A 23,222-nucleotide genomic window follows, 5' to 3' on the forward strand; every position below is an offset into this window, starting at 1 on the left:
CTGATAAGGAATCCTGGCATTAAGTTTTATACTCTTAAGAAAATTATACAAAACTCACTCAAGACAGAAGAAGGTATTACGAAAACATCACTGTATCTTGTTTAACTGAATACATTTTTTAAAATGAATAATCCAATAAAGAAAACTGAGGTAATCTGAGCGCCGAGGTATCAAATGAGTAAAGACACTGAGTTACAAGGCAGTATTGCACCTGAATTATGAAAGCAGAATCTCATAGCAGTAACTTTAAGAGATTTCATCTAGAAAGAATTTATCACAAAAAATCTTTGATTACCATGTGTATTTAGAGTTGTAGTACAATCCAACTCTTACCCATTTTGTGAATTTTTCAAAAAGCACTAAAATCTTAGGAAGTAGAAACCAAGCTTTAGAAACAGTTTTTCACAACAAAATTTATTAGAAGAATAGTGGTTTTGCAAAGTCTAGCATCCAGTGAGAACTACCATACACAACATTACAGCTGGGAATGTTTCTCCAAAATGTCATGGTCAAATTATACAATGGAACCATTAAATCTTACACATGCACGAAAGAACTAGCGCTTTTGACGTACAATGCAGAAAAAACCAAAAAAACAAAAAAGGGGGGAACCACATGGATTAAAATTTTAAGTACTCATCACATACATTAAGACACACTTTTAGTCCAGTCAAAAATCAGAACTGCATTAAAAAATTTAATGTAGTGCAATCAAACCAAAAAACTTAATTTGTGATCATAAGTGCTCTACTACATAAACATTGATCATAGCGAGGAACAAAAAGTTCAAATCACACAGTACAAAAAAAATCTGTAAATAAATATAAACTACAGTACAAGAGAAATATTAAATTATACAATTCCATCAAACTGTAAACAGTATATTGAAATGAGGTCCATAAGAGTAAAGGGGGTTCCTGTTTTGTTGTATGACACTTGAACTTCTAGAAATCTGAAAGATGCCATTTTCCATATCTCCAAAGACTATGGGTTTTATATGTGGAGAGAATTTATTTTAGATGTAAGATATCAAATATTAAAGCAGAGGAATAATCTATTTTGTTAACCACAGATAGTACTGCAGAAAACAAAAGTAATTTTAAGAGACAAGTCTTAACGTTAAAGATGCAAAGGACTAAAACACTGGAATTAGAACTTCGCATCAGAAAAAACTTGTCACTGAGAACTTCAAGGCTACAAAATACACTGACAAAACTGTCTGCTGATATGCAGACCTAGACCTCTGCTAATTTTTTTTGACATTTTACATACTCATGTTACAACACCAACTTTGGCAGAATCACTACTGATAAACTCAAAGCACTCCTGGCCCAATGGTTCCATCACAGTGGCCAGTGCACAAAATTCTCTAAAGACATTGCATAAACTAGAATGTAGAGGTCAGACACCCAAGGACCAGTGCTTGAATTTAGTAGTAGTTATCGTGAAGAAGCAAGAGCCACATCAAGAAGGTACTGACTGCATCTGTTAACAGCTTACAGAGCAGTTAGGAATGTCTTTTGTTTTAGTTGTGCTGGCTATTAGTGGCATTTAAAAATATATAGTTTAACTGTGTGTGTGTGTGTGTGTTTGTGTGTGTGTAGTGTGCTGGCTATACATTTATGTACTTTAAAAAAAAAATACACTGTTAACAGGAACCCCCATATTATCTGCTCAGTAGTAATAACTGAATATATAGAATGCCACTATAAGAGTGTGAGGCACCATGTGCTGGAGAGTTATATGCAGCTTTAAAATCTGTTTGGCTGAGTTATACCTGGATACCTGAACTGAGTTTTTAAAGTTGACATTCATCAGATGTGCTACCAGCACGTTGAAATAAAAGCAAAAGAGAAAAATACAAGTCACTGTTAGGTTTAAGAATAGCATCAAAGTACCTGAATTGAGTGAGAAGAGTGTGTAAACTGTCCCTGAGGGTTTTTAAACAGTGTGTACAAGCTGGATTCCTAAGAACATTAGTTTTATTAAACAGTATGGACTGATAAAATACCAATGTCTGACAGCTTTAAGTGGAGGTTATAAAGAATTATATGCAAACACTCCAAATGTATAGTTTATACATTTTTTTTCAAAGCAGCAATAAGCTGCTGTAAAGTATACATCCCACCAGAACAAGCAACATGTGGGAGTCAGATAAAGGTTTCTATCTGAGTCTGGTTTTCTGACAGCACGGCATATCGATATCCAATGACTATTATCATTCCTAGATCAGAATGTAACTAATTTCGACTAGCAATATAGGATTAGACTTTTAATCAAACACTTTGCTATTACATACTAAAATTCCTTAAACTTACTAATGCTGGTAATACTAACCTAGTTAATCATCCCCCCCTTGTTTTAGAAATATACCCTTCCACAACTTAAAAACATTAAGATCCATTTTCAGTCCTCTGGTGTAAAAAGCATGTCAGTGAATTAATATTAAAAATTTACAAAGTAAAAAGGCTTGAATTTCAGCCAAAGATTCTAAATACTGCTCATTCCCTGAAGACTTAAAGGGGGAGAGAATCCCTACCCATTTTCCTAGTGATTTATTTTTCTAAAATGGTCTGAAACAAATTTTTATTTTGGGGAATCTTCCCCCTCACCTTCTCTCAAATTCCAAATTCTTAAGCTTGAAATGCTTAATAAGAGAAAATGAGGCAATCACTTGGAATTGCTAGAAAGGTACAAAATGTTATTGTCTTTTTTTAAAATAAGATTTATATAAATGTGATCTGACCCCATATTATGTAGTATGCTTTATATTTCTAAATAATCATCCTAAAACTTACAGTACCTAAGACTCTGAAGATAAATTAAGACTTTAGTGTTGTAACAGAAAAAGTGCTGAATTATCCCTTTTCTAGTACTTTAAACATTTTGGACAAGTGCTTTCCTAGTGACAGTGAAGTTTGCTATATAACCTTCCACCACCAAGCAGGAAAAATAAAAAAAGCCACCTGGATGAAAAAAAAGACTTTTACGAGTGTAGCACCGGGCATACCAAATAATAGTTGTTTCGCTCATTCCGAGGGGGTAAAAATATTGTAGATTGAAATTCTATTTGGCTATTGACTGTTAAAAATCCCTGCTCTACTGTGTCAGTGTCCTGTGTCCAACTACCCCCAGCCCCCCACCCCTAGTCCCCTTACACACTATCCACTGAGAATCTAATCTCTAAAGAGATTATTTTAAAATTTATGTTGTCAGGACATACCTGAGAAAGGGTGCAATTATGCAGAACAAGGAACCCAAGACTGCACTAATACTGGTTACAGGTTCATAAATTCTTTCCCAAGACAAATCTAAAAAGTTTAAGAGGTATGGATCTTCAAATATGTCTTACTGCTTTAGATTTTTTTGGTATGTGTGTAGGGTCATTTCCAGTGTTGATCATCTTGAGCATGTTCAATGACAGTTCAAGATGGGGTAAAAAAGTTCATTTCCACATTCAAATAATAGAGATTAAATATTATAATAATATTTGCTACATCCAATAAATCTATGATTAACTAAAAGTGCTTGCTTTTTAGCTTTTCTTGATACAGCTCTAAATGAACTGGAAACCGTAAAATTACCCCCCAAACAGCTGCAGAATTAGTTCATGCTCTATTGTCAAATCAACATTAATTAGCCTCAATTCTCATTTTTAAACAATCTAAAAGATTTTTCTATCAAATCAAGATGGCATAACTTCACCATATTATCTTGTGACTCATTTTTAGTATCACAGGGCAGAATTTTTAGCCTCTTCTCAGAAGTCTACATGCTTTTTCCATCCTACTCCACCCTCCCCACCCCAATCTCCTTCCGAACACTTAGGGCTTATAGCTAGTGTTGTGTTACAGGGCTAACGTCTGCTTCTTTAAAAGGTGACTGCAAGATTATTCAGGAATGAGGATACACAAATAATGTCCTCTATTTTTCTTTCCATCACCATGTTCACAAATGCTATTCAAGTCTCCAGTACAGAATTAAACCAAAATAAACTAAGAAGAAAGAGCCTGGAGTTCTGTCTTCTTTGTACCACAATTATACGTTTTTCCTTTGCAGATTTTGAAAGCAATTCATTTTCTTTAAAAAATTCCTAGATAGCTTAATAGTCTCCTAAATGGGCTGTTCTGCTGAAGCCATCAAGTTTTTAGTAATACTAGCCTGACCAAAGCATTAATGAAGACCAAATTCTAATTAAAGGTAACAAGGAAAACAATCTTTGATATCTTCAAGAAGGCCAAAATTTAACGTATAACTTTCAATATCTCCTATAAAACATAAAGTGGAGCACAATTCTGTCTATTGCCATATTCTATCACCAATGACAGCAACCTGAATACACAGAAAAGACTGGTTAATATGAAAACAACCTCTGGCATTTAATGAAAGAATTATAAAAGCAAAAATACATGGTCTCAAAAGGAAATCTACAAAGATAAAAGCTGTTAAAGAAAATGATGCCGATCTGTCATATAACTGCTACAACTACTCAAAATATTTTCAGCTTCTGACATCGAGCTGACTCAATTTGTTTTATGAAAAGAAATGAATCCATGCTTCACTATTATGGGTCAATGAGATGTAAGAGAATCACAAAGGCTTAGAACCAGGCCTGGCACTGTGTGCTTACTTGGGGGTAGAGGGAGAACAGATAGCTCACTAGCAGCTCAAAGGCTGCTATGTACTGCCTAATGACAGAAGGTAGTTATGATATTGGTGTTAACAGGTAGTTGTTTTTAGTATAATTTAGAGTTCTCTCCGAAACTTGGGAACTAAACTTCTCATTGTGCCTTTTATAGTTTCTACCATCTGATCCCACATAGCTCATACTATAGCTAAGATAAATGTTGGGGAAAAGAAATGCCAATTGGTTGAGGTAACGGTTTATATAAGATAACCAGAGTTCTAAAAGCACTTCAATATTGTAAAGTAAAAGTGTACCAAATAAAGCTAATACACACTTCACACTTGTTGAGCTTGCTCACCAGAACTGAACAGTAATTAACTTCACATAAGGACCCCTATTATCACACAAAGCCTTACTCATATTCATGATCTGCTGCAGCAAAGGTTTATCAAGCAACATCTAAACTTCAGAACAACAAACTTAATATTAAAAAGTATTATACACAAATATAAATTATTTTTCCTGAAAGAGTGACCTTGTCCTTCATGGTATTTGGGGAACAGAAAAAAGTGTATAGCTCATCACAAACATAATTCAGAGTCACTTATAAGCCCACTGACCAAAGTAATATACTACATTACTGTCAAGCTGGATGACCACGCTGTCTCAGAAATGAGAAAGCTAAAGATAAAAATACCAACTAGATATCCTTGCACAGAATTAGTGTTTTTGATTTTATAGTGCCATAGCGTATCTACCCTATAATATCAAGGTTCTCTGAAAATGCAAAAAATTATTTTAAATACATTATTTCCTATCAATAGTTCCAAGAGTGTTATATATTAATAATTTAAGTAATGTTATCTGCCTACTGGAAAATGTGAGGAAAAACAGCTTTCATGACAAAGACAGTTGTGAACTACACTTTCCCATACCATAAAAATGGTCAACTGTTGTTTGGGCCATGCAAAACTCTGATTAGCAGAAATTAAGCGTGCTAAGTAGACCAATCTCTATTACACATTTGTGAGGACATCCCCAAACCAGAATATCTACACTGAAAGTGCCAATACAGAATAGTGGCAAATCAAGAGATAAATCAAATATTAAGGAATCACTGCGGCACCAAGACTGCCAGTCAGCCGTGTGATGAGCCACCTCCGAGAAATACATGGTATAATGGAACTCTGAACACAAAATTTAACATTAAAAGTGCACCTGAATATTACAAACTAACTTTACAAAACCTATAATAAGGTAAAATATATATCTTTCGAAATATTCCAGCAGCTTTTTGTTTTTTTTTTTTTTAAGTTTTTCTTTTTTGAGAGGCTCATGAAATTTAAAAGGGACCACTAGCTAATTTCAACCATGCTTCACAAAACAATAATGGCTATTTTATATTGCAGTTACCAATGTAATGCAATTAGTGCTTTAAAATAATCTACACTCAAAAAAAGAGAGAGAAAGAGAGAGACCTTTGGAGGAAATATGCTTATTCAAAAGCTTCTTGGAAAAGAAAATTTACCTGAATATCAAGTCATGACTGATCTCAAGTGTAATGTTTAAAAGCTTCACAGACATGAATATTACAATCTTCAGGTCTCAGGACTTTTAATCTGAGAAAGTTTAGAGTTTGGTTTGTTTTTTAAATTCACTTTCTAACCAAAACAAATAATAGAAGTACTCAAATTTTCACTATTTACAACTCTCAGCCTACAATCTGAAATTACACAATACAAGTTCTCTTATTTAAACTGCAGCATTAAAGGGTAGGCACACCATTCTTCTGCTGCTCGATTGTCATCCACTGAAACACACATAGAAAATATTTATGTTAGTAAAATGATCACTCCATGTACACTACAATGACAAAATTTACATAACTCAACTCATACATCACTTATATAGACTACCACATAGGATTAAACCTCTCTGAACAGTAAACTCTACAAAAGTTGAACTTTTAGGGCCAGATTTTCAATGGGCCTTTAGTGATGCCTTTCTGAGAGGGAATAAAAGCAAGCACAAATTAATTTTCTCAAAGAACCTTTTTGCAGCAATCCTGGGCTACTGACTATCCCAAACATTACACAAAAAGGTACTATGGCTGCAATTAATTGTGTGCTGACAAATTCTTAAGTGTGTAACAAAGGAGGCGTTCCTTCATAAACTTAGTCCTTTGCTTTCAGCAAACTTTCTAAGATTTCCTTCAATTGCAGATGAAAACCATACATTTCATAAGGAATTTTTATTGCAACTTCCAGCTAGGTGACAAAATATTGTAGAATCATAAAATGCTACTGAACCCAAACTGTTTTTTCTGTTAAGAAGTCTAGAAATCTAAGGGGAAACAGGCTCAGTTATCCACTGATTAAACTGCTACACAAAATAACCAAATCAAGAGGAACCCACACCCAAGCTATGTCAAGAATGAGCAGTGCATGTATTTTAATAACAGCAATGGTGTGCCTAACCTTTGAACACACAGGTTGCTGAGGGAAAACTTAACCTAATTTAATTAGTTGCTCCAAAGTTTCCAGGCAAAAATTTATGCCTTGGAAATATCTGGACCTCCCCTCAAACTCTTAGTATCCATCTGAAATCAACATCTAACCAACACTCCAAGTTTAATGTTATTTTAAATACTGAAACTCCAATGTTTGTTTTTGGTTAAGCATTTAGAAGGGCCTGACCACCTTTCTCAGCAGATTAGAATATACAATATATGTGGTGTGGATTTTGTTTTGCACAAATAGTAATTTTAATCTGATCGCAATGAAAAATTAAATTCCATGGGCTTTGCTTATTCTTGCAAAAACCGCAGAAAATAAACTTTCCTTACTTTCATTTTAAAAGCCCATCTCAAAAAAAGCTTAAGATATTCTTCAAGGAGTGCTTATACAAACATGATCTCAAAGGTCCTGAACTGTGTGCTAAACAACCATGAATATCTGCTAATTATCAGAAAAAGTCAAGAAGGGGGTATTATGTAGGATGTCAAAAAAAGAGAAAACAATTCTAACCAACAAAATTAAAAAAAAAAAAAAGGAAATCTCTCCCACCCTTCTACTAGTATCTGGATCAGTTAAAAAAGGAATTCCAATGAGTTTGACTTCTGAATGAATTATTGTTAGAACTGATATGCATCCTAAATCTTATCAGGTTACCTTGGGGTTGTTTTTTTTTCTCTCACTACAAACATGGATCCTTCATTAACGTGGATACTGGGCAGACTACTGAGGCTGTAAAATCTAAGTATCACTTTTGCAATATCATAATTACTTACACACATTTCTTTCCCTATTTCTCCCATCCCCAATAAACAGATCTTGAATATCTTAATCTAGTTGCTGCAACGATATTCAGTTAGCACATCAATTCTGTAAAAGGACTGAAGATTACAAAGAAACCTAGTTTGCTAAAATGAGGCATCCTCCATTGTTTTATGTAATGTACCCTGACTGCTCCTGAGTAAATACGGAGCTCGTCCTCCATGAGATAAGGCTATATCCTCACTTGTTGGTGAGACCAAATTCTACCCTTAGAAAATCTCAAATGAAATTACAGCAAAGGTAGTGTTCAAAGTAATTAACTGAAGCATTTCTGAAGGTAGTGTGTGCACATTTTCCACCGCCTTCCCCTCTGGGTGAGCACTAATAGCTTGCTAATTTGTTAAGTAAATTTAATAGTGAGAAGAAAATTACAAAATGTGACTATAAATGACCCAATAATTATGTCAGTGAATAACCAAATTTCTCAAATTCAAAGGTTCATTGTTCTTCTTAGTTTTTTCTTTAGTTTAATCCTTCAATTAGTTGAATCGTAGATGAAAAATGTGAGTAATTTTGTATTATAAGATGGCTTTCCAATTTGCAGTGATAAAGCTCCCAGTATGACAGACGTAGTTTCTAAAAGGGGGCTTTTTTTCCTCTTCTTTTTTAAAAAGTAAAAACAAATATAACTTAAGAAAAAACAAAAAAACAAAACAAAACAAAAAAGCATGCAGGCTCTACAGGCAAGGAGTCCACTTCCATGTATCTGTTCTCTGTGAGGTAACTCAATTCTCTTTTGTAGAGAAACATGCAAAAGGCCAAACATATTCCGAGCCATACTGCACATGAAAAATTTAAAATATGCAACATTCAGAACGCACATTTCATCTCTGTACACACAAGTCAATGCAAAATCTGCAAAGAAACAGTGTCACAGTAAATGAAATTACGTGCAAGCAATGATAGCTGAACAATGATGCAGTAGTGCTCACCCAGTTTGTACAGTAATTGGCACTCTACAGTATTCCTACTCGTTTTTTGATTCATTTGCACTTTGTGCTGCCTCTCCCTGGGGATCTAATTCAATCTTTACAGAAACATCTGGCCCCTCCGACCTCATTAATTTCATCTTTTTCTTTGGAGGGTTTTTCAAAGTGCCCAGCCTCTCCTTTACTTTGTACTCCAGTGTACTGTGGGGAATCCCATAAATACTCTGAGCTTTGGAAACACTCATTTTTCCACTCATAACCACTGAGATTGCTTCCTCCAGTATCTCACTGTTGTACTGTCTGTAACGCCCTCTTTTCTTCCGAGGCTGCTTGGAGCCAGGGTCTCCTTCTTGATCCGATGTGGGATATGGCTGTCCAGAGGTAGACTGCTCAGCATCTGAGCCCCAAGAATCGGGTCCAGCATCTAACATGCTTTTTCTATTTTGTTTTGGAAGAATAGCCCTTAATTTTTTACTAAGCGCGCTCTCCGTTTGTGAACCCATTACCAAAGAGCTATAGCTGTACTGATCACCAGTGCGAGACTCCCAAGAAAGATCCATTCCTCGAACTTGTGGTATCTTTAAATCTACAGGAGATGAATGGCTCACATCCTTTTTTCCATCTTGTTTTGCTTGAAGTGCCATTTTTGGAAAAGCAGAGTTTTCTGCAAGAAAAGGAAGGTCACTGATGTTGCTGAGTGCACCATTTCCCCTGAACTTCATACGGCTGAGGTTGAACTCGTAATGTGGTTTTGCCCAAGAGGCTTCCCTGGATAATATTAAGTGTTGTCCATGATTCTGTAATCCAGATGGCCCAAGGCTGGCAGCTGTGGACAATTGGTTTCTGCTCAGTAGTTCTTCACTAATCTGCAGGGATCGAGCCAGTGGAACTTTGAGTGATGTGGAGTGTCCAAAACCTTCCCTGGTTCCATCCTGTAAGCTTCTTGGAGGTACCCCATCACCACTCCGAAGTCCGTCTGGGCGGTACTGGCTGGGTCTCCCAGGTCGCCTAATTGGATGGAAGGAAACTGATGTGAGCAGGACTTGCACAGGTAGGGAGGGATGGGTGAGGGGACCACTCCTTTATTAGAAGGCCTTGCTTGGGTAACATCACTTTGTGTTATTTATTTATTTTTCTCTAAAATTAAAAAAAAAAATGGTCTCGGCAGTTAGTTTTAAAACTTGTTCACAAAAAAGGAAAAAGGAAAAAGAAAAAAAATCAGGAGCTTTTTGGGCAAAGAAAAATTAAACCTGTCAGCTGGTCTCTGGTTGGGTTCACAAATTTTCGGAGAAAAAGTTTCGCGCAACTGTCTGAAAATAGCATCTTAATTATTAATTACAAAGTAATCATCAGTCTCCATAGATCTACACAGAATTGTGTTGCCAATGTGACGTTACCACTAAACAAGTACAGTAATAAAAGAGTAAGCCAAATTAGTTATTTTAATTCAATATATTCAACATTCATGACAACTAGTTTTAAAACTGAAACCATATACATTACTGGAACCCATAGATAATTGCTCATTTATCCCACAAACAAGTTGATATTCATCATCAAAAATCAAACAATTCCAAATAATATTGCTTATTTTGCTTGGGGGGGGGGGAAATATGTATATATGGCTAACAGCCCCAAAGGAGAAAAAAAAAAAAACTCCCCAACAAACCAAACCAAAAGACCCATTGCATTATGACTTACCACACGTCTTCATTTTAAAACACTACTAGTTGCAGATACATGAGTATCATGATTTTCCATTTGAAATAATCCAAGCTTAAAAGAAATTACTCTTTTTTTAACCCTTAAGTTCTACTCAAAGTAATTACTGTCAGAGGGATATAAACAAATTTTTAGCAGTTTTCTCTGGCTTAAAAAAAACCTCCCTTCTTGAAATATCAAACACCTATTTTGAAATTTCAAATGGACGGCTTTCAAATAATGTTTAAAAAAATCAATTATTTAGACAAAGTTAATTCGTAAGGTTTTGACTTTCACAATAGAGAAAGATTATCAATATTAAGACTGACATGTGGCAAAACACGCCCAAGGGGGTGATTACATTAACTAGGTGTAAAACAGGGCTTCGCAGAAATGATAAACCAGTTATGTTCTACAAAACTGTATGGGGACTACTATCATCAGTAACACAATTAGGATAACACTGAATATTCAACTAAAAGATGGGCAATCCTATTGGTGCATTTTTCTTCCATAAAACCAGTAGAAAACACTTTCCATTCAGAGGGATAAAAAAAGCAACCTCAGCCATATAATACATGAACCTGGTAGCCAAGTTTACAGTGAATCTTAAGCAAAGGATGTGTTTATGCAAACTGCACATGGACTTTTACATGTGTCCTTAAATTACACAACTCAAGGTTTTTTTTTTTGGAGACTGGGTCTCGCTCTGTCACCCAGGCTTGAGTGCAGTGCTGTGATCATGGCTCACTGCAGCTGTGACCTTCTGGGCTCAAGCAATCCTCCCAACTCAGCCTCCTGAGTAGCTGGGACTACAGGTGCACACCACCACGCCTGGCCAATTTTTGTATTTTTAGTAGAGAATGGGTTTTGCCATGTTGCCCAGGCTGGTCTCGAACTCCTGACCTCAGGTGATCTGCCCACTTCAGCCTCCCAAAGTGTTGGGATAACAGGCGTGAGCCACCAAGCCTGGCTCAAGTATCTTTTGATATATAAATAGAACCCAAAGATTTGGGAACATGCTGACTTATATCTAGTATAAACCATAGTGACAAGAAAGGGTTAAGAAAAGGATTAGTAAACTATGCATAATGGATTAAATTAATACTTTCTGGAAATGAAAAGTTTTGGAATTTTATAGAAAGGGAGATTTTAGAAGTCTGTAAAGGAATCCTTCTATTTGAAGGTAGTTAACAGTAAGTTGGAAAAGGTTAGTCCACTTAGCATCCACTTGTTCCTTTAATATCTAAGTAACTTTCCCACACTGATAATCTGAAAGTTAAATAAGACTAAGTATTAACTAATTTAAACTTACCAAGTTATTTTTCATATCTAGATAAAGTTGATTTTTTGTCACACAGTTTTATAGAAATGCTTTTTCAACATGGTATCTGAGTGTCTTTATTAATATTTGACTTTTCTAGTTGGTTATTAGATACACACAGGGAGAAGACAGTTCTTATACTATAAAATCAGGAGTCAGAGAATTTACTTTAGTCTCCTAAGAGTTATCAAAACTGAGCAAGTAATAATGTCTTGGTAGCCTAAGATGGTTATGCATCAACATCTACAATCAGTCTTTCAGAAAACTACATTTTCTGAACTGCCAGAGTTAAAGTACAGTTTAAATCAACCACCAAAACCAAACCCAAAAGAAACAAACAAAAATGAACACACATACACACAAATCCCACTAGAGATACCAAGTATTGGAGCTCAATTTTCATTAAACAGCTTCAGCACACATAACACTGTCTTTACATCTAAACTTTACAATTATTTAACTTGAGTTTCACACTCCAAAACATGCCACAACAAAAAGTCTAAAGAAATAATTGCCATACTCATGGTTATTTACCATTTGTACTAAACTGACAAAAACTCATCTGTACTAGCCAATTTTACTTTGCACAGATTGCATTTTTACTTGATCTATGGTCCATATTTATAAATGACTTACTTAGAAGAGTTATTTTTTAAAATGTAAAAGGGAGACTGGCATCAACCTTTGATGAATTATCTATATGAAACTGTGTAAGGCTACAAATATTCTCCCTTACCCGTTCCCTTGAGTACTGGAGCAGCCTGGAGAGTGGCTCAGGGAAGTGCTGCCAGCACATGGACTTTTCTTAGTGGACAGATCAAGTACACCGTCTGCAGAGACACAAAGAAACACCTGAGGATATTAAAAGCTAGGAGCAAATGTAAACTGAATAGGCTAAAAATGAAAAAGCAGTAAGTAGGCTTATTCAACTAAGCAGATACGCTAGTCATATATTTGAGTTATAAAATCAATTCAATCCTGAAGCAACATAAATTTAGCAAGGCATGTTATACTTAATATCCTCAAGTGCTAAATATATTATTAATGGGGCAAAAAGAAAAGGTAAAACATATTACTGAAGATGTTAAGATACAGTGAAATACTAGAAATAGCAGTTTACATAGCATGAGGTCCGCTGTTACCAGAATTTTTAAGACTCCATTTTCTAAATTTTCCTTGATCAAAGCATGTAAGTTTTTAATGTCCCACAGCGGCATACAAACTATAGAACCAAATCCCTCAAGAGCTAAATCTACCTGAAACTCCAAAAGTACATACAAGTTGGATATAGAAAATTTTAAGATATAAAAATTGTTTTTAAATGTAAGTTTTTGTCATTAAAGCACATGTATATACTAAACAAGATGGTCAGTAAGATGAATCAGTTAATGATTTATGATTTGGGTGTGTCCTAATAGTTTTCTAGACCACTATAAAAAATGTATACTTGTATTCAATCTTTTTTTCTTTTCTTTTTTTTGAGACGGAGTCTCGATCTGTCGCCCAGGCTGGAGTGCAGTGGCGGGATCTTGGCTCACTGCAAGCTCCGCCTCCTGGGTTCACGCCATTCTCCTGCCTCAGCCTCCCGAGTAGCTGGGACTACAGGCGCCCGCCACCACGCCCGGCTAATTTTTTGTATGTGTTAGCCAGGATGGTCTCGATCTCCTGACCTGGTGATCTGCCCACCTTGGCCTCCCAAAGTGCTGGGATTACAGGCGTGAGCCACCGTGCCCGGCCTGTATTCAGTCTTTTAAAAAAATGTGCAGAGATTCAAAATTCAATTGCTGGATTTTATGAATGCAAGAATTTTTCAATTAAGAAGACATTAAAAATTAGTGAAGAAAGCTGAAAGAAAGAAGAATGAAACTGTCTTGATATTGATGAGAGCCTGGAAGTACAACCATTTTTTACTGCAACTAGACCAAATCGCAAATTCATGTTATTAATACATAAAATTAGAAGACTTTCTTTTCCCTCAAAGTCATTTTTCTCCTTATTGAAATACCTGGAAAAGAAATCTTTTAAAGCTACCACTCTGACCGAAATTAACAGAACAAGATAATACACAATGTCTTTGACTTTCAGTTGGCCAGCAGAGGGGTCTTACAATCTAGTTACATTAAAAATTACCCCAGGGTAGAAGCTACTTACAAATTGTATCAGAGGACATTTTATTTCAGGCTGTTAGAAATAAACAGGCAACTGAGTTTGTAAACAAAAAATCACCACACTCATAAGTAAGAGTTTCGTCCTTTAGAGTCACTAATATTTCTAAAAATATAATTATAAGCTTATAGAACCAATTATCCTATTAGACATCTAACCCAATTATACATCTAAGAAGCAAATGTACTGCTTACAACATTTCCAACCAAAGACACTATTATTTAAAGACAAGTCAAATAGTCAATTTGTCTAATCAAACAGGCAATATATTTTAAGTCTACCACTAAAAATATTGTGCTTTTTAGTTGAAAACGCATTCATTAAGGAAATATAATTTAAAATTTTTTTACTTCATTTGAAGTCTACATACTATAATGCTATCATGTAGTTCAAATTCCTCTTTGTAAGAGCATGCTGTCAATACAATGTATTATCTCTTAAGTGTAACTGTAGTTATAACCAGTTAAATTAGACTAAGTGGTATCACTTTATGCTAACCTCCATTAATAGTTTAAATATAATTCTATGTTGTCATTCTCCTAATATAAACCTGAAGCTTCTGACGTAATATTTAGAGTGAAGAGATCTTTAATGAAAACTACCAATTTGTGGAAATGAAAACAGTCATCAATAAAAAAGATACAACTTTGTAAATACGGTAACCAAAGGTACATGAAAAATGTGAACAAGTAGGAAGTCTCCTGTCAATAAATCTCTCAGAACTCACATATTTTGTTTGCTGTTCACCACACAGGAAAAGGATAAAAGCAAAGGAAAACTACTCAAAATTTATTTCAAAGAGGTTATTTAAGAATTAAATGTATTTTCCAAAATAAGCATGTATTTCTCATCAATAAATCCACATAATCTCATAACCTTTCTGTATACTGAAGATTTCTATGACAATAAAATCTCATTAGTACAGACATCACCAATTTACAATTTGTAATGGTTCAAACAGTGGCTGAGTTGAAATGCTTGCTTCAATTTTTGTGAAATTAAAGGTAAAATGAAATCACAAAGCAACAGGAATACCTACTGAAGAAAATAAACTTCAGAGACTCAAGAAACATTTGCTAAACAAAACTGATAACCTCTTAACCTCATCACTTAATTAGTGTCCTCATCAACAAATTCCCTTTTGGAAATACTTTCAAGTTAGTCAGTGGATACGTGTGTTTATGAATGTGTTTCTGTATTTATAAAACATTGAATATATTTAACAACCTAAAGTATGTTTTGCTGCTTTCTCTATTTGTAACCCTAGTAGTTTCTTTTTCAAAATTCAAATACATGTTTTTCCTTATGATCTCATTTGCAGAGCATATAACTTATACTTACAAATAGAGGCATATTTCTCAGACAGGTGCTAGTCCTAGAAAATTTATAGTTAAGAGGAAAACTTACTTTTTCATAGGAGTTTTAAAAAACATAAAAATACTATGGAAAATATAAAATGCTTATATAAATATCAAGCAAATGAAAGATTAGTGACAACTGTTAACCACCTGACTTTCCTGAGTGGTACATCAATCATGACCACCAACTGCTGACAGATAAGGCTGTAACAACTTTAGCTGTACTTCTCCATCACTGCATAATAAGAAATAATTTAAAAATCACATTAGTTTTTATGCTATTATTGCTGCTGATGCTCTACTTGCCAATGCTTTTTTTTTTTGTCCCCAAATTAAAGTATTCTGATAAGATAGAGGAGACCTTGTCATCAAACCATACCTTGTTCGCTAGGTTCTGACTGAGACTTTCTGACAGTAAGGTCCAGAGGTGAGTCTTGGTCAGCCATGAGAAGTTTGCTGAGCACAGGGTTCTGAGTAGTTGCAGCCGTGGGAGAGGTGGTGACTGGAGATGTTTTCGGCAGGCTTTGGTTCTTTGTGCTATTGGGCTGGCTGGGGTCCTGAGTAGAGCTATTTTTTGAGGTATATTCAGCAGCAAATTGTTGGATCATTCGCTGCATGATCTCACGGGCCACTAGGGGAATATTGGGGTCGGAGACCCAGGGACTGTCTGTAAATAAAGATTTATTTACTTTTAAAGTGGGACAATGTACTAAAAAAAAAAAAAACAGCTTTCAAGTAAACATAAAATTTCATTTTATTTTTCTTAAAATGCAGTTATCTTAAAAATAGTATCTCCCCTTTGACTTATATTTTCTAAGCTTTTGAGCTGTCGATTTTTAAAAATAAAATTTTCATTAAAATAATTCTAAACATTTTCCCCCATATAATAATTGAACATTATGAAATTAAATAAAGGGATAATAACTAGAATATCTTCTGGAAAAGAATCACTTACCTGACACAGAAATCCCAAAAGCCTTCTCTTAGGAAATAATTACTCTCATGTTAACATACCTATAGGTCACATCAGGTCTCCCTAGATTTTTTCCTCAGTCACCTTCTCCTAAATATTTGAAGAATGCATTACTGAGTTCATGAGTGCTGAATTTACTTTATATTAAAGACAGAAGGCATACCAAGATTATAAAAGGAGATACTGAATTTTCAGATCCATTGTAGGCTAGGGCAATCATTCTCACACTTTAATGTTCATCAGAATCACCTTGATGGCTTGCAAAAACAGATTGTTGGGCTCTCTCCCCAGAGTTTCTGATTCAGTAGTTCTAGGGTGGGCTCAAGAACTGGCATTCTAACAAGTTCTTAGATGCTGCTGGTCTGGGGACCACAATTTCAGAACCTCTGGGCTAGGTGTTTAAATGCCAAATCTCAAAAACCTAAGAAAAACCACATATTTTCCAAGGGTACTTTAAATAAACTCTGTCAACTAGTAAAACAACAGGGAAATAATGAAATAAACATCTAAATTATCAATTTCTAGTCAGTGTTAAGTTTAGACCATAAGAACTCATTAACTCAAAAAACTTTTAGCACTGAAAGAGACTTTGAAGGGCAAAAGAGGTTAAGATGAAAGGGAAAATGACTTGTATAAATATATTATCATCATGCCTCTATAATTACCACACTATAATAGTCAATCAGGAAGACTAAGCTTCTCAAGAGCTGAGACTGTGTGTGTTTACCTCTGTGTACCTCTAAATACCTAATCTTGCCTGATCTAAAGTGTGTATTCAATTTAGCTGAATACTAAACAGGTCAATCAAATCAATCAGCATGAAATAGCCCTTTTAAAAAATATAAAATGAAGAAAATGTGTTTGTTTACCTCTGTGTACCTCTATATACATAATCTTGCCTGGTCTAAAGTGTGTATTCAATTTAGTTGAATACTAAATAGGTCAATCAACATGAAACAGTCCTTTAAAAAAAAAAAAAAAAGGGAAATGTGATCCAAAGAGTAGGTGGCCACTACAAATTTATATAGGTGATTAGTGATAGACCCTCGATTAAAACTCTTCCTCTGGTCTTACTGTTTTACCTGTGACCTTTGCTTCCCACCACACTTTTCAGGCTTTCCAAGACAGTTCTCAGGAAACCAAGGTTTCTTTAGTCTTTTAAAGATTAGCTATAGAAGGCAAATAACTTTACGCACAGTATTTTGGAGCCGTAAGGAACTTAAGAGTTTAATTTATATTTATAAAGTTAAAGAAAAACTGACTCTAATTACTAACTAAAATCTAAAATCTCCATAATAAACAACAAACAAACAAATACATCATCAAAACCTCACAGGACTCCTAAGAACAGGCTTTTTTTTCCCCCTGAAGGATGATATTCAATACCAGAAGATGTTCACAAAGTTATGCTATTTATTTCATCTTCTGGGGTTTAGTGAGGCTCACTCTACTAGTAATAATGTTTCTGTCATACCAAGCAGTATTTATAACTCGAACTTTCCTCTCCATAAATAGAGACTATAAGTATTTCCGGTGGTTTAAAAATAAAGGTATGGAACCAGGTAAGGTTCAGAAGTTGCTACAGTTACTGAAAATGGCTCCTCAGTGTTTTAATAAACATTTTATCCATACACTGCTTTTTAAATATCTCCATCCACTGAATTTTCTTAATAGTCATTTAACTTTCCAGTTAAGACCCATTTTTCTCCCTACATAAATCTCCATATGAACTATTGTACAAATTTCAAGTTTTAGTACATTAGTTTACCTTTTCACCCCTGAATAGTTGGAGAACATGTAATACATAAAGGAAATTTCCATACAAAAAGTAAAATAAAATTTATGAATTTATGAGATGCCTCTGTGTTTAAGTAGTATTAATAAAGAGCTCTGTGAAGAGTCAAAGATATTAGGACAAGGACCACAGACCACTATCTTTGAGCACTCAATGTCTGCAGAATCTTGCCTCTTTATTGAATGACAACACAGTCATGAGACAAGACAGTGTTTATGAATTACATCTCTGCCATTTGAATTTCTCTATCTTGTGAACATTTATTGAACAAATTTCATTCTTTGACATACTTAAAATACACATCTACAAACATATCCACACCCAGGGGAACACAGCACAACTGAGTCAAATAAAAGCAACAAATCAGATCAAAAATAAAACTGCAGAAAAACATGTTACATCACAGTATATCTTAAAAGGCAAATCTAACCTTTTTAATACAAGTGACAAAGCAAGCTGAAAAGAAATGTCATTATGACATTTGTAGAAGGTTTACTGTTCTTAAAATGAAATTATGGATTCCATATCATAAAAGCCTACTTTTATTCCATTTTTGATTCTACTTAACTATACATAATCTTTACACAAATTATTTAAAACACAGAATTTACAATACTTTGAAACAAGGGACCAAATCTAAGCATCTGAATTATTTATTAAAACAGAAGATTCTCTTCAGATTAAAATGTCCATCATATCCCTGGATACTAAACATTTTCGGTATTAATTTAAAGAGTACTAATGGCTATCTTGGAGATGGTTACAAGAGAATTATATCTAAAAATATCAATATTAATACATAAAGGGGAAGAAAATGTCCAAATTCCAAAGCAAGAGTTCTTTCTCTGGGTATCACATGCCTGTACTTAAACAAATAAACTCAACTTACAATTTCAGAGCATTCCCATCTCTTGAAATCTATCCTGAAACTGATTCCGTTCCTCCCCAAAGGTTATAACCCAAAAGCTTAATTTCTTAAAAAAAACTTTATAAAAACTTTAAAAGTTATTCCTCTATGACAAAGGGATGGGACTAGTAGAAAAGTGCGACAGAACTTTTCTGTACGAGTCTTATGATTGACCTTATTAATGTCCCCTAAGCAAAGAGTGGATGAAAAGTGGTTCCTCCACATAAATTAGGGAGAGGAAGTCCTCTTTTCAGATAATGAAGCTTGCTATAACACCACATCAGATCAACGACTCTGTGTACATCCTTCAGGAGAGGAGCTGCAAAGACATTTTATTTGGCAAGCAAACTGACAGAACTGCTCTACCAGTTGTTGATACTTAAATTTGCTTTTAACAATCAAATGTTCATAAAACTAAAACAATTATTTTGAACATAATTTTGGAATTCTGAGCAGTGTGCAGGAATAATAAGACATAGGAGACTGAGCTGCGAGATTTAGGTCAGGAGATGCTAGTGGGTGTTTAAAGAGAGTTAAGGATGTACTAAACGATTTAATTCTGCCTAGAGTTCTCATGGAAGAAAATGGGGGAAAAAGTGCCACAGACAATAATCTCTGTGCATTTCTTAATTTTATATGACACTACACTTCACACCACCTTTTGGAAATACTGATCACATTAAGCAGAAGCCCAGCTAGTGTCCAACTGTAAAGAAACCCAACAGAACCAGCACTTATGAGACTTTTAACCAATCTCAAAGGGAATTTCCAGAGGAATGAGAGGTGTAAACTAGAACATATGAAGAATTATTAAAGAAAATGGAATCACTGAGTCTGCTGAAGATTAAATAAGAATATTTAAGATTATCAAGAGTTTGTATGAAACTTTCAGAACCCATTATAGTAACCACCATCTTGGAAATGGAGGAAAAGTGTAACTAAGAAGTATAAATCCATTTAGAATTTCTTAAAAGTAAAGACTGTTCACTAGAAGGGAATATGAAGGGAACTTTCCTGAAGGTTCTGGCTGATGGCAATTATGCATTGTGAATACAGAATGAATCTGAATGAATCTATGAAGGACTTATAAGCCTCAAGACTCCATGACTGAAGAACTTTTCTGTATTTCAAAAGAAATGTAAAACATGCCTACAAAAGTTTCAAGGATAAAGATAAATTTTAAAAATGCAAGAGGTTGAGCTATTAAATGCCACCTGAAATACAGCGGGAAAAGTTTTACTACATAATAATAATTTCCCTAATATAGAAAATTTTAGTGAAACAAGACTGTATCAAGGAAAAAAAAGCTTACAAATCTAATTTTATGATATAACTACATTTTCTCTCCAAATGAAATTTCAGGTTGGAATCACTAAAAGAAAAAAAAAAATCACAGTTGGTTTTAGTTATTGGTGATTAAAACAGTAACTGTCTCTATAAGTTGTCTAACAAAATACAGTACTACTGAGAGCTTAACATTTTTAGAATTTCGTAATAATTTTCTAAACTATTAACTCACCATCACATCAGAGCCTAAATGTGGTGAACAGGGTTTACCTTAACCCTAATTCCAATTTGAACTTGACCCAAAGGATATAGAACAATATAATATTATATCATCAATAAAGAAAAATGTTTTTAAGAAGAACTTTAAAAATGACATTGAAATTAAGGAGATTAATAATACAAGACAAGCAGATGCTAAATATCATCTTCACTGAAACCAACCTTTTCTATAAAAGACTGCATTGAGGAATTCTTCTGCTTGTCTCTCGAATCGAATGATTTTTGCTTGCTCTTGTTTAAGCAGAGCTTCTTGCCCACCTCCCGAAGCTGGTTCATCCAGACCGACTAAGTGTCCCTGCAAAAATACTTGGTGAAATAGTTGCACAAAAGTCTTTCCCCATTCAATATCAAAAGCATAGATACGAAATCAAAGACAAAGTTAGTAGCAAATAAGGCAAATTAATTTGATGCAATTAAAATATTTTAAAACTTCAGTATAAATTTCATGAAAAAGTATAAAAGCAAAATAAATGTACACATATTCTTTAGTTGGATTTTATCCACTTTTTTTTGACTATGAGTTTTGTTCAAAACTTAGTCTAATTAAACTTTAACTGCCAGAGGGATAATTTCCTTGAAAGCACTCTATTATACTATAGTTATCTTTCACAGGCAACTCAATTCAGACAGAATGTTTTCAATTTACAAGAAAAAAAAAAAATTTAAATTCCAAATCTCATTTGAGGATCCTAGTATGAGATCTGTGTTTCACCAGATACAAAACACAAACACTTTTAAGAGGCCATTAGGAAGAAAAACTCAGAATGCATCTCAATTCACTACTCTGTCTTTAGATTACTTTTTAAAAACTGTGGTTCTCAAACCTTTAATGGGTTGTAAAATAGATTAACTGGTCATAAGCAGCACTAGCAAAATGACCTGAAAACTAGAATGCACTGCATGTTCTGAGTGTAAGCACTGCATTGTCTTTTGTTACAGTATATCTATGTTTGAACAGCTTTGAAATATAAACAGTGAATCCGAATGGGCGCGGTGGCTCATGCCTGTAATCCCAGTACTTAGGGAGGCTGAGGCAGGCAGATCACCTGAGGTGAGGAGTTCGAGACCAGCCTGGCCAACATGGTGAAACCCAGTCTCTACTAAAAATACAAAAATTAACTGGGCATGGTGGCGCATGCCTGTAATGCCAACTACTCAGGAGGCTGAGGCCTGAGAATCACTTGAACCTGGGAGGTGGAGGTTGCACTTGAGATTATGCCACTGCACTCCAGCCTGGGTGACAGAGCAAGACTTTGTCTCAAAAAAAAAAAAAAAAGTAGATCAGAAAGTTTCTCTGACCAAAAAGTTCCAATACGCTGTACTATAATCATCCCTGAGATTCCCAGCCTCTAATCCCAGACTGCAGGAGCACTCGACCAAGGTGACAATACTTTGCACCTACCTCCACTCTTCTATCTTACAATAACAGAAAATAAAAGTATTTTTAAAAAGCTAAGCGCAGGACGGGAACGGTGGCTCAAGCCTGTAATCCCAGCACTTTGGGAGGCCGAGACGGGCGGATCACGAGGTCAGGAGATCGAGACCATCCTGGCTAACACGGTGAAATCCCGTCTCTACTAAAAAATACAAAAAACTAGCCGGGCGAGGTGGCGGGCGCCTGTAGTCCCAGCTACTCGGGAGGCTGAGGCAGGAGAATGGCGTAAACCTGGGAGGCGGAGCTTGCAGTGAGCTGAGATCCGGCCACTGCACTCCAGCCTGGGCGACAGAGCGAGACTCCGTCTCAAAAAAAAAAAAAGCTAAGTGCATTTTTAAGTGTTCTTTAAGTTCTAGTGCATATAATTTATTTGAAATCACTTTAATGTACGAATTAATGTCTTTATTTCCATATCTAAGTGCTCTAAATAAAAAAATGGGACGTATCTTGGCACAATGAAAAGGAATTAAACAACACACTGAAGACATGTTATAATGCACAAATGATTCTCTCAAAAATTTAAAAAATACCCACTGATATTTGCAACTGGCTTTCTGTAATTTCTCATCCTAAGATTTATATTAAAAGCACAACCAAAATATGTATTTAGCATGGATTATATATTGTAAAAAGCTTAATATGAAGCACTGGCATAGTCACACTAAAATAATGATCCTTAAACACTGTTATATAAGTCACAGTAAGTTTGCTATATAATGTATTAAAAAACTTAAATGAAATATTTTAAGTCTTATAAATAATGAGAACCTTTATTATAGTTGTATTTGCCAACATTCTCTTTTATAAATTTCTCTATCACATTAACTATTTTGAGGAAGACTGAACCATTTTCCAAAGAAGCTACATCATTTATATTTCCAAAAACAATGTATAAGGGTTCTGACTTCTCCACATACTTATGAACACTTATCTTTTTTATTACACCCATTTTAGTAGATGAGAAGTGGTACATCTCATGGTTTAAGGTTTGTATTTTCCTAATTGACTAATGATGTTGAGCATCTTTTCATGTGCTTATTGGCACATTATACCTTCTTTGGAAAAAAGTCCATTCAGATCATTGATTTTTTTTTTTTTTTTGAGAC

At 34.7% G+C, this 23,222-nt stretch overlaps 1 protein-coding gene across 4 annotated transcripts in view; it reads right to left on the reverse strand.

The window, feature by feature from the left end:
• Window positions 1-23,222, reverse strand: part of LCOR (ligand dependent nuclear receptor corepressor) — a 162,292-nt gene that overhangs the window by 22,167 nt on the left and 116,903 nt on the right. For 2 of the 4 annotated variants that reach the window (XM_011951201.1, XM_011951202.1), the window contains exons 5-8: window positions 20,844-20,976; window positions 15,820-16,107; window positions 12,653-12,746; window positions 394-9,899 (exon numbers count right to left, since the gene is read on the reverse strand). In XM_011951201.1, the coding sequence (XP_011806591.1) occupies window positions 8,930-9,899; window positions 12,653-12,746; window positions 15,820-16,057 (1,302 nt within the window). In that variant the 5' untranslated portion in view covers window positions 16,058-16,107; window positions 20,844-20,976 and the 3' untranslated portion in view covers window positions 394-8,929. Of the gene's footprint in view, window positions 1-393; window positions 9,900-12,652; window positions 12,747-15,819; window positions 16,108-20,843; window positions 20,977-23,222 lie in introns of those variants that run through there. The other 2 variants (XM_011951200.1, XM_011951199.1) reach the window with 1 other exon arrangement.

Source organism: Colobus angolensis, unplaced genomic scaffold (assembly GCF_000951035.1).
Source record: "Colobus angolensis palliatus isolate OR3802 unplaced genomic scaffold, Cang.pa_1.0 Scaffold316, whole genome shotgun sequence".
Lineage (NCBI taxonomy): Eukaryota > Metazoa > Chordata > Mammalia > Primates > Cercopithecidae > Colobus > Colobus angolensis.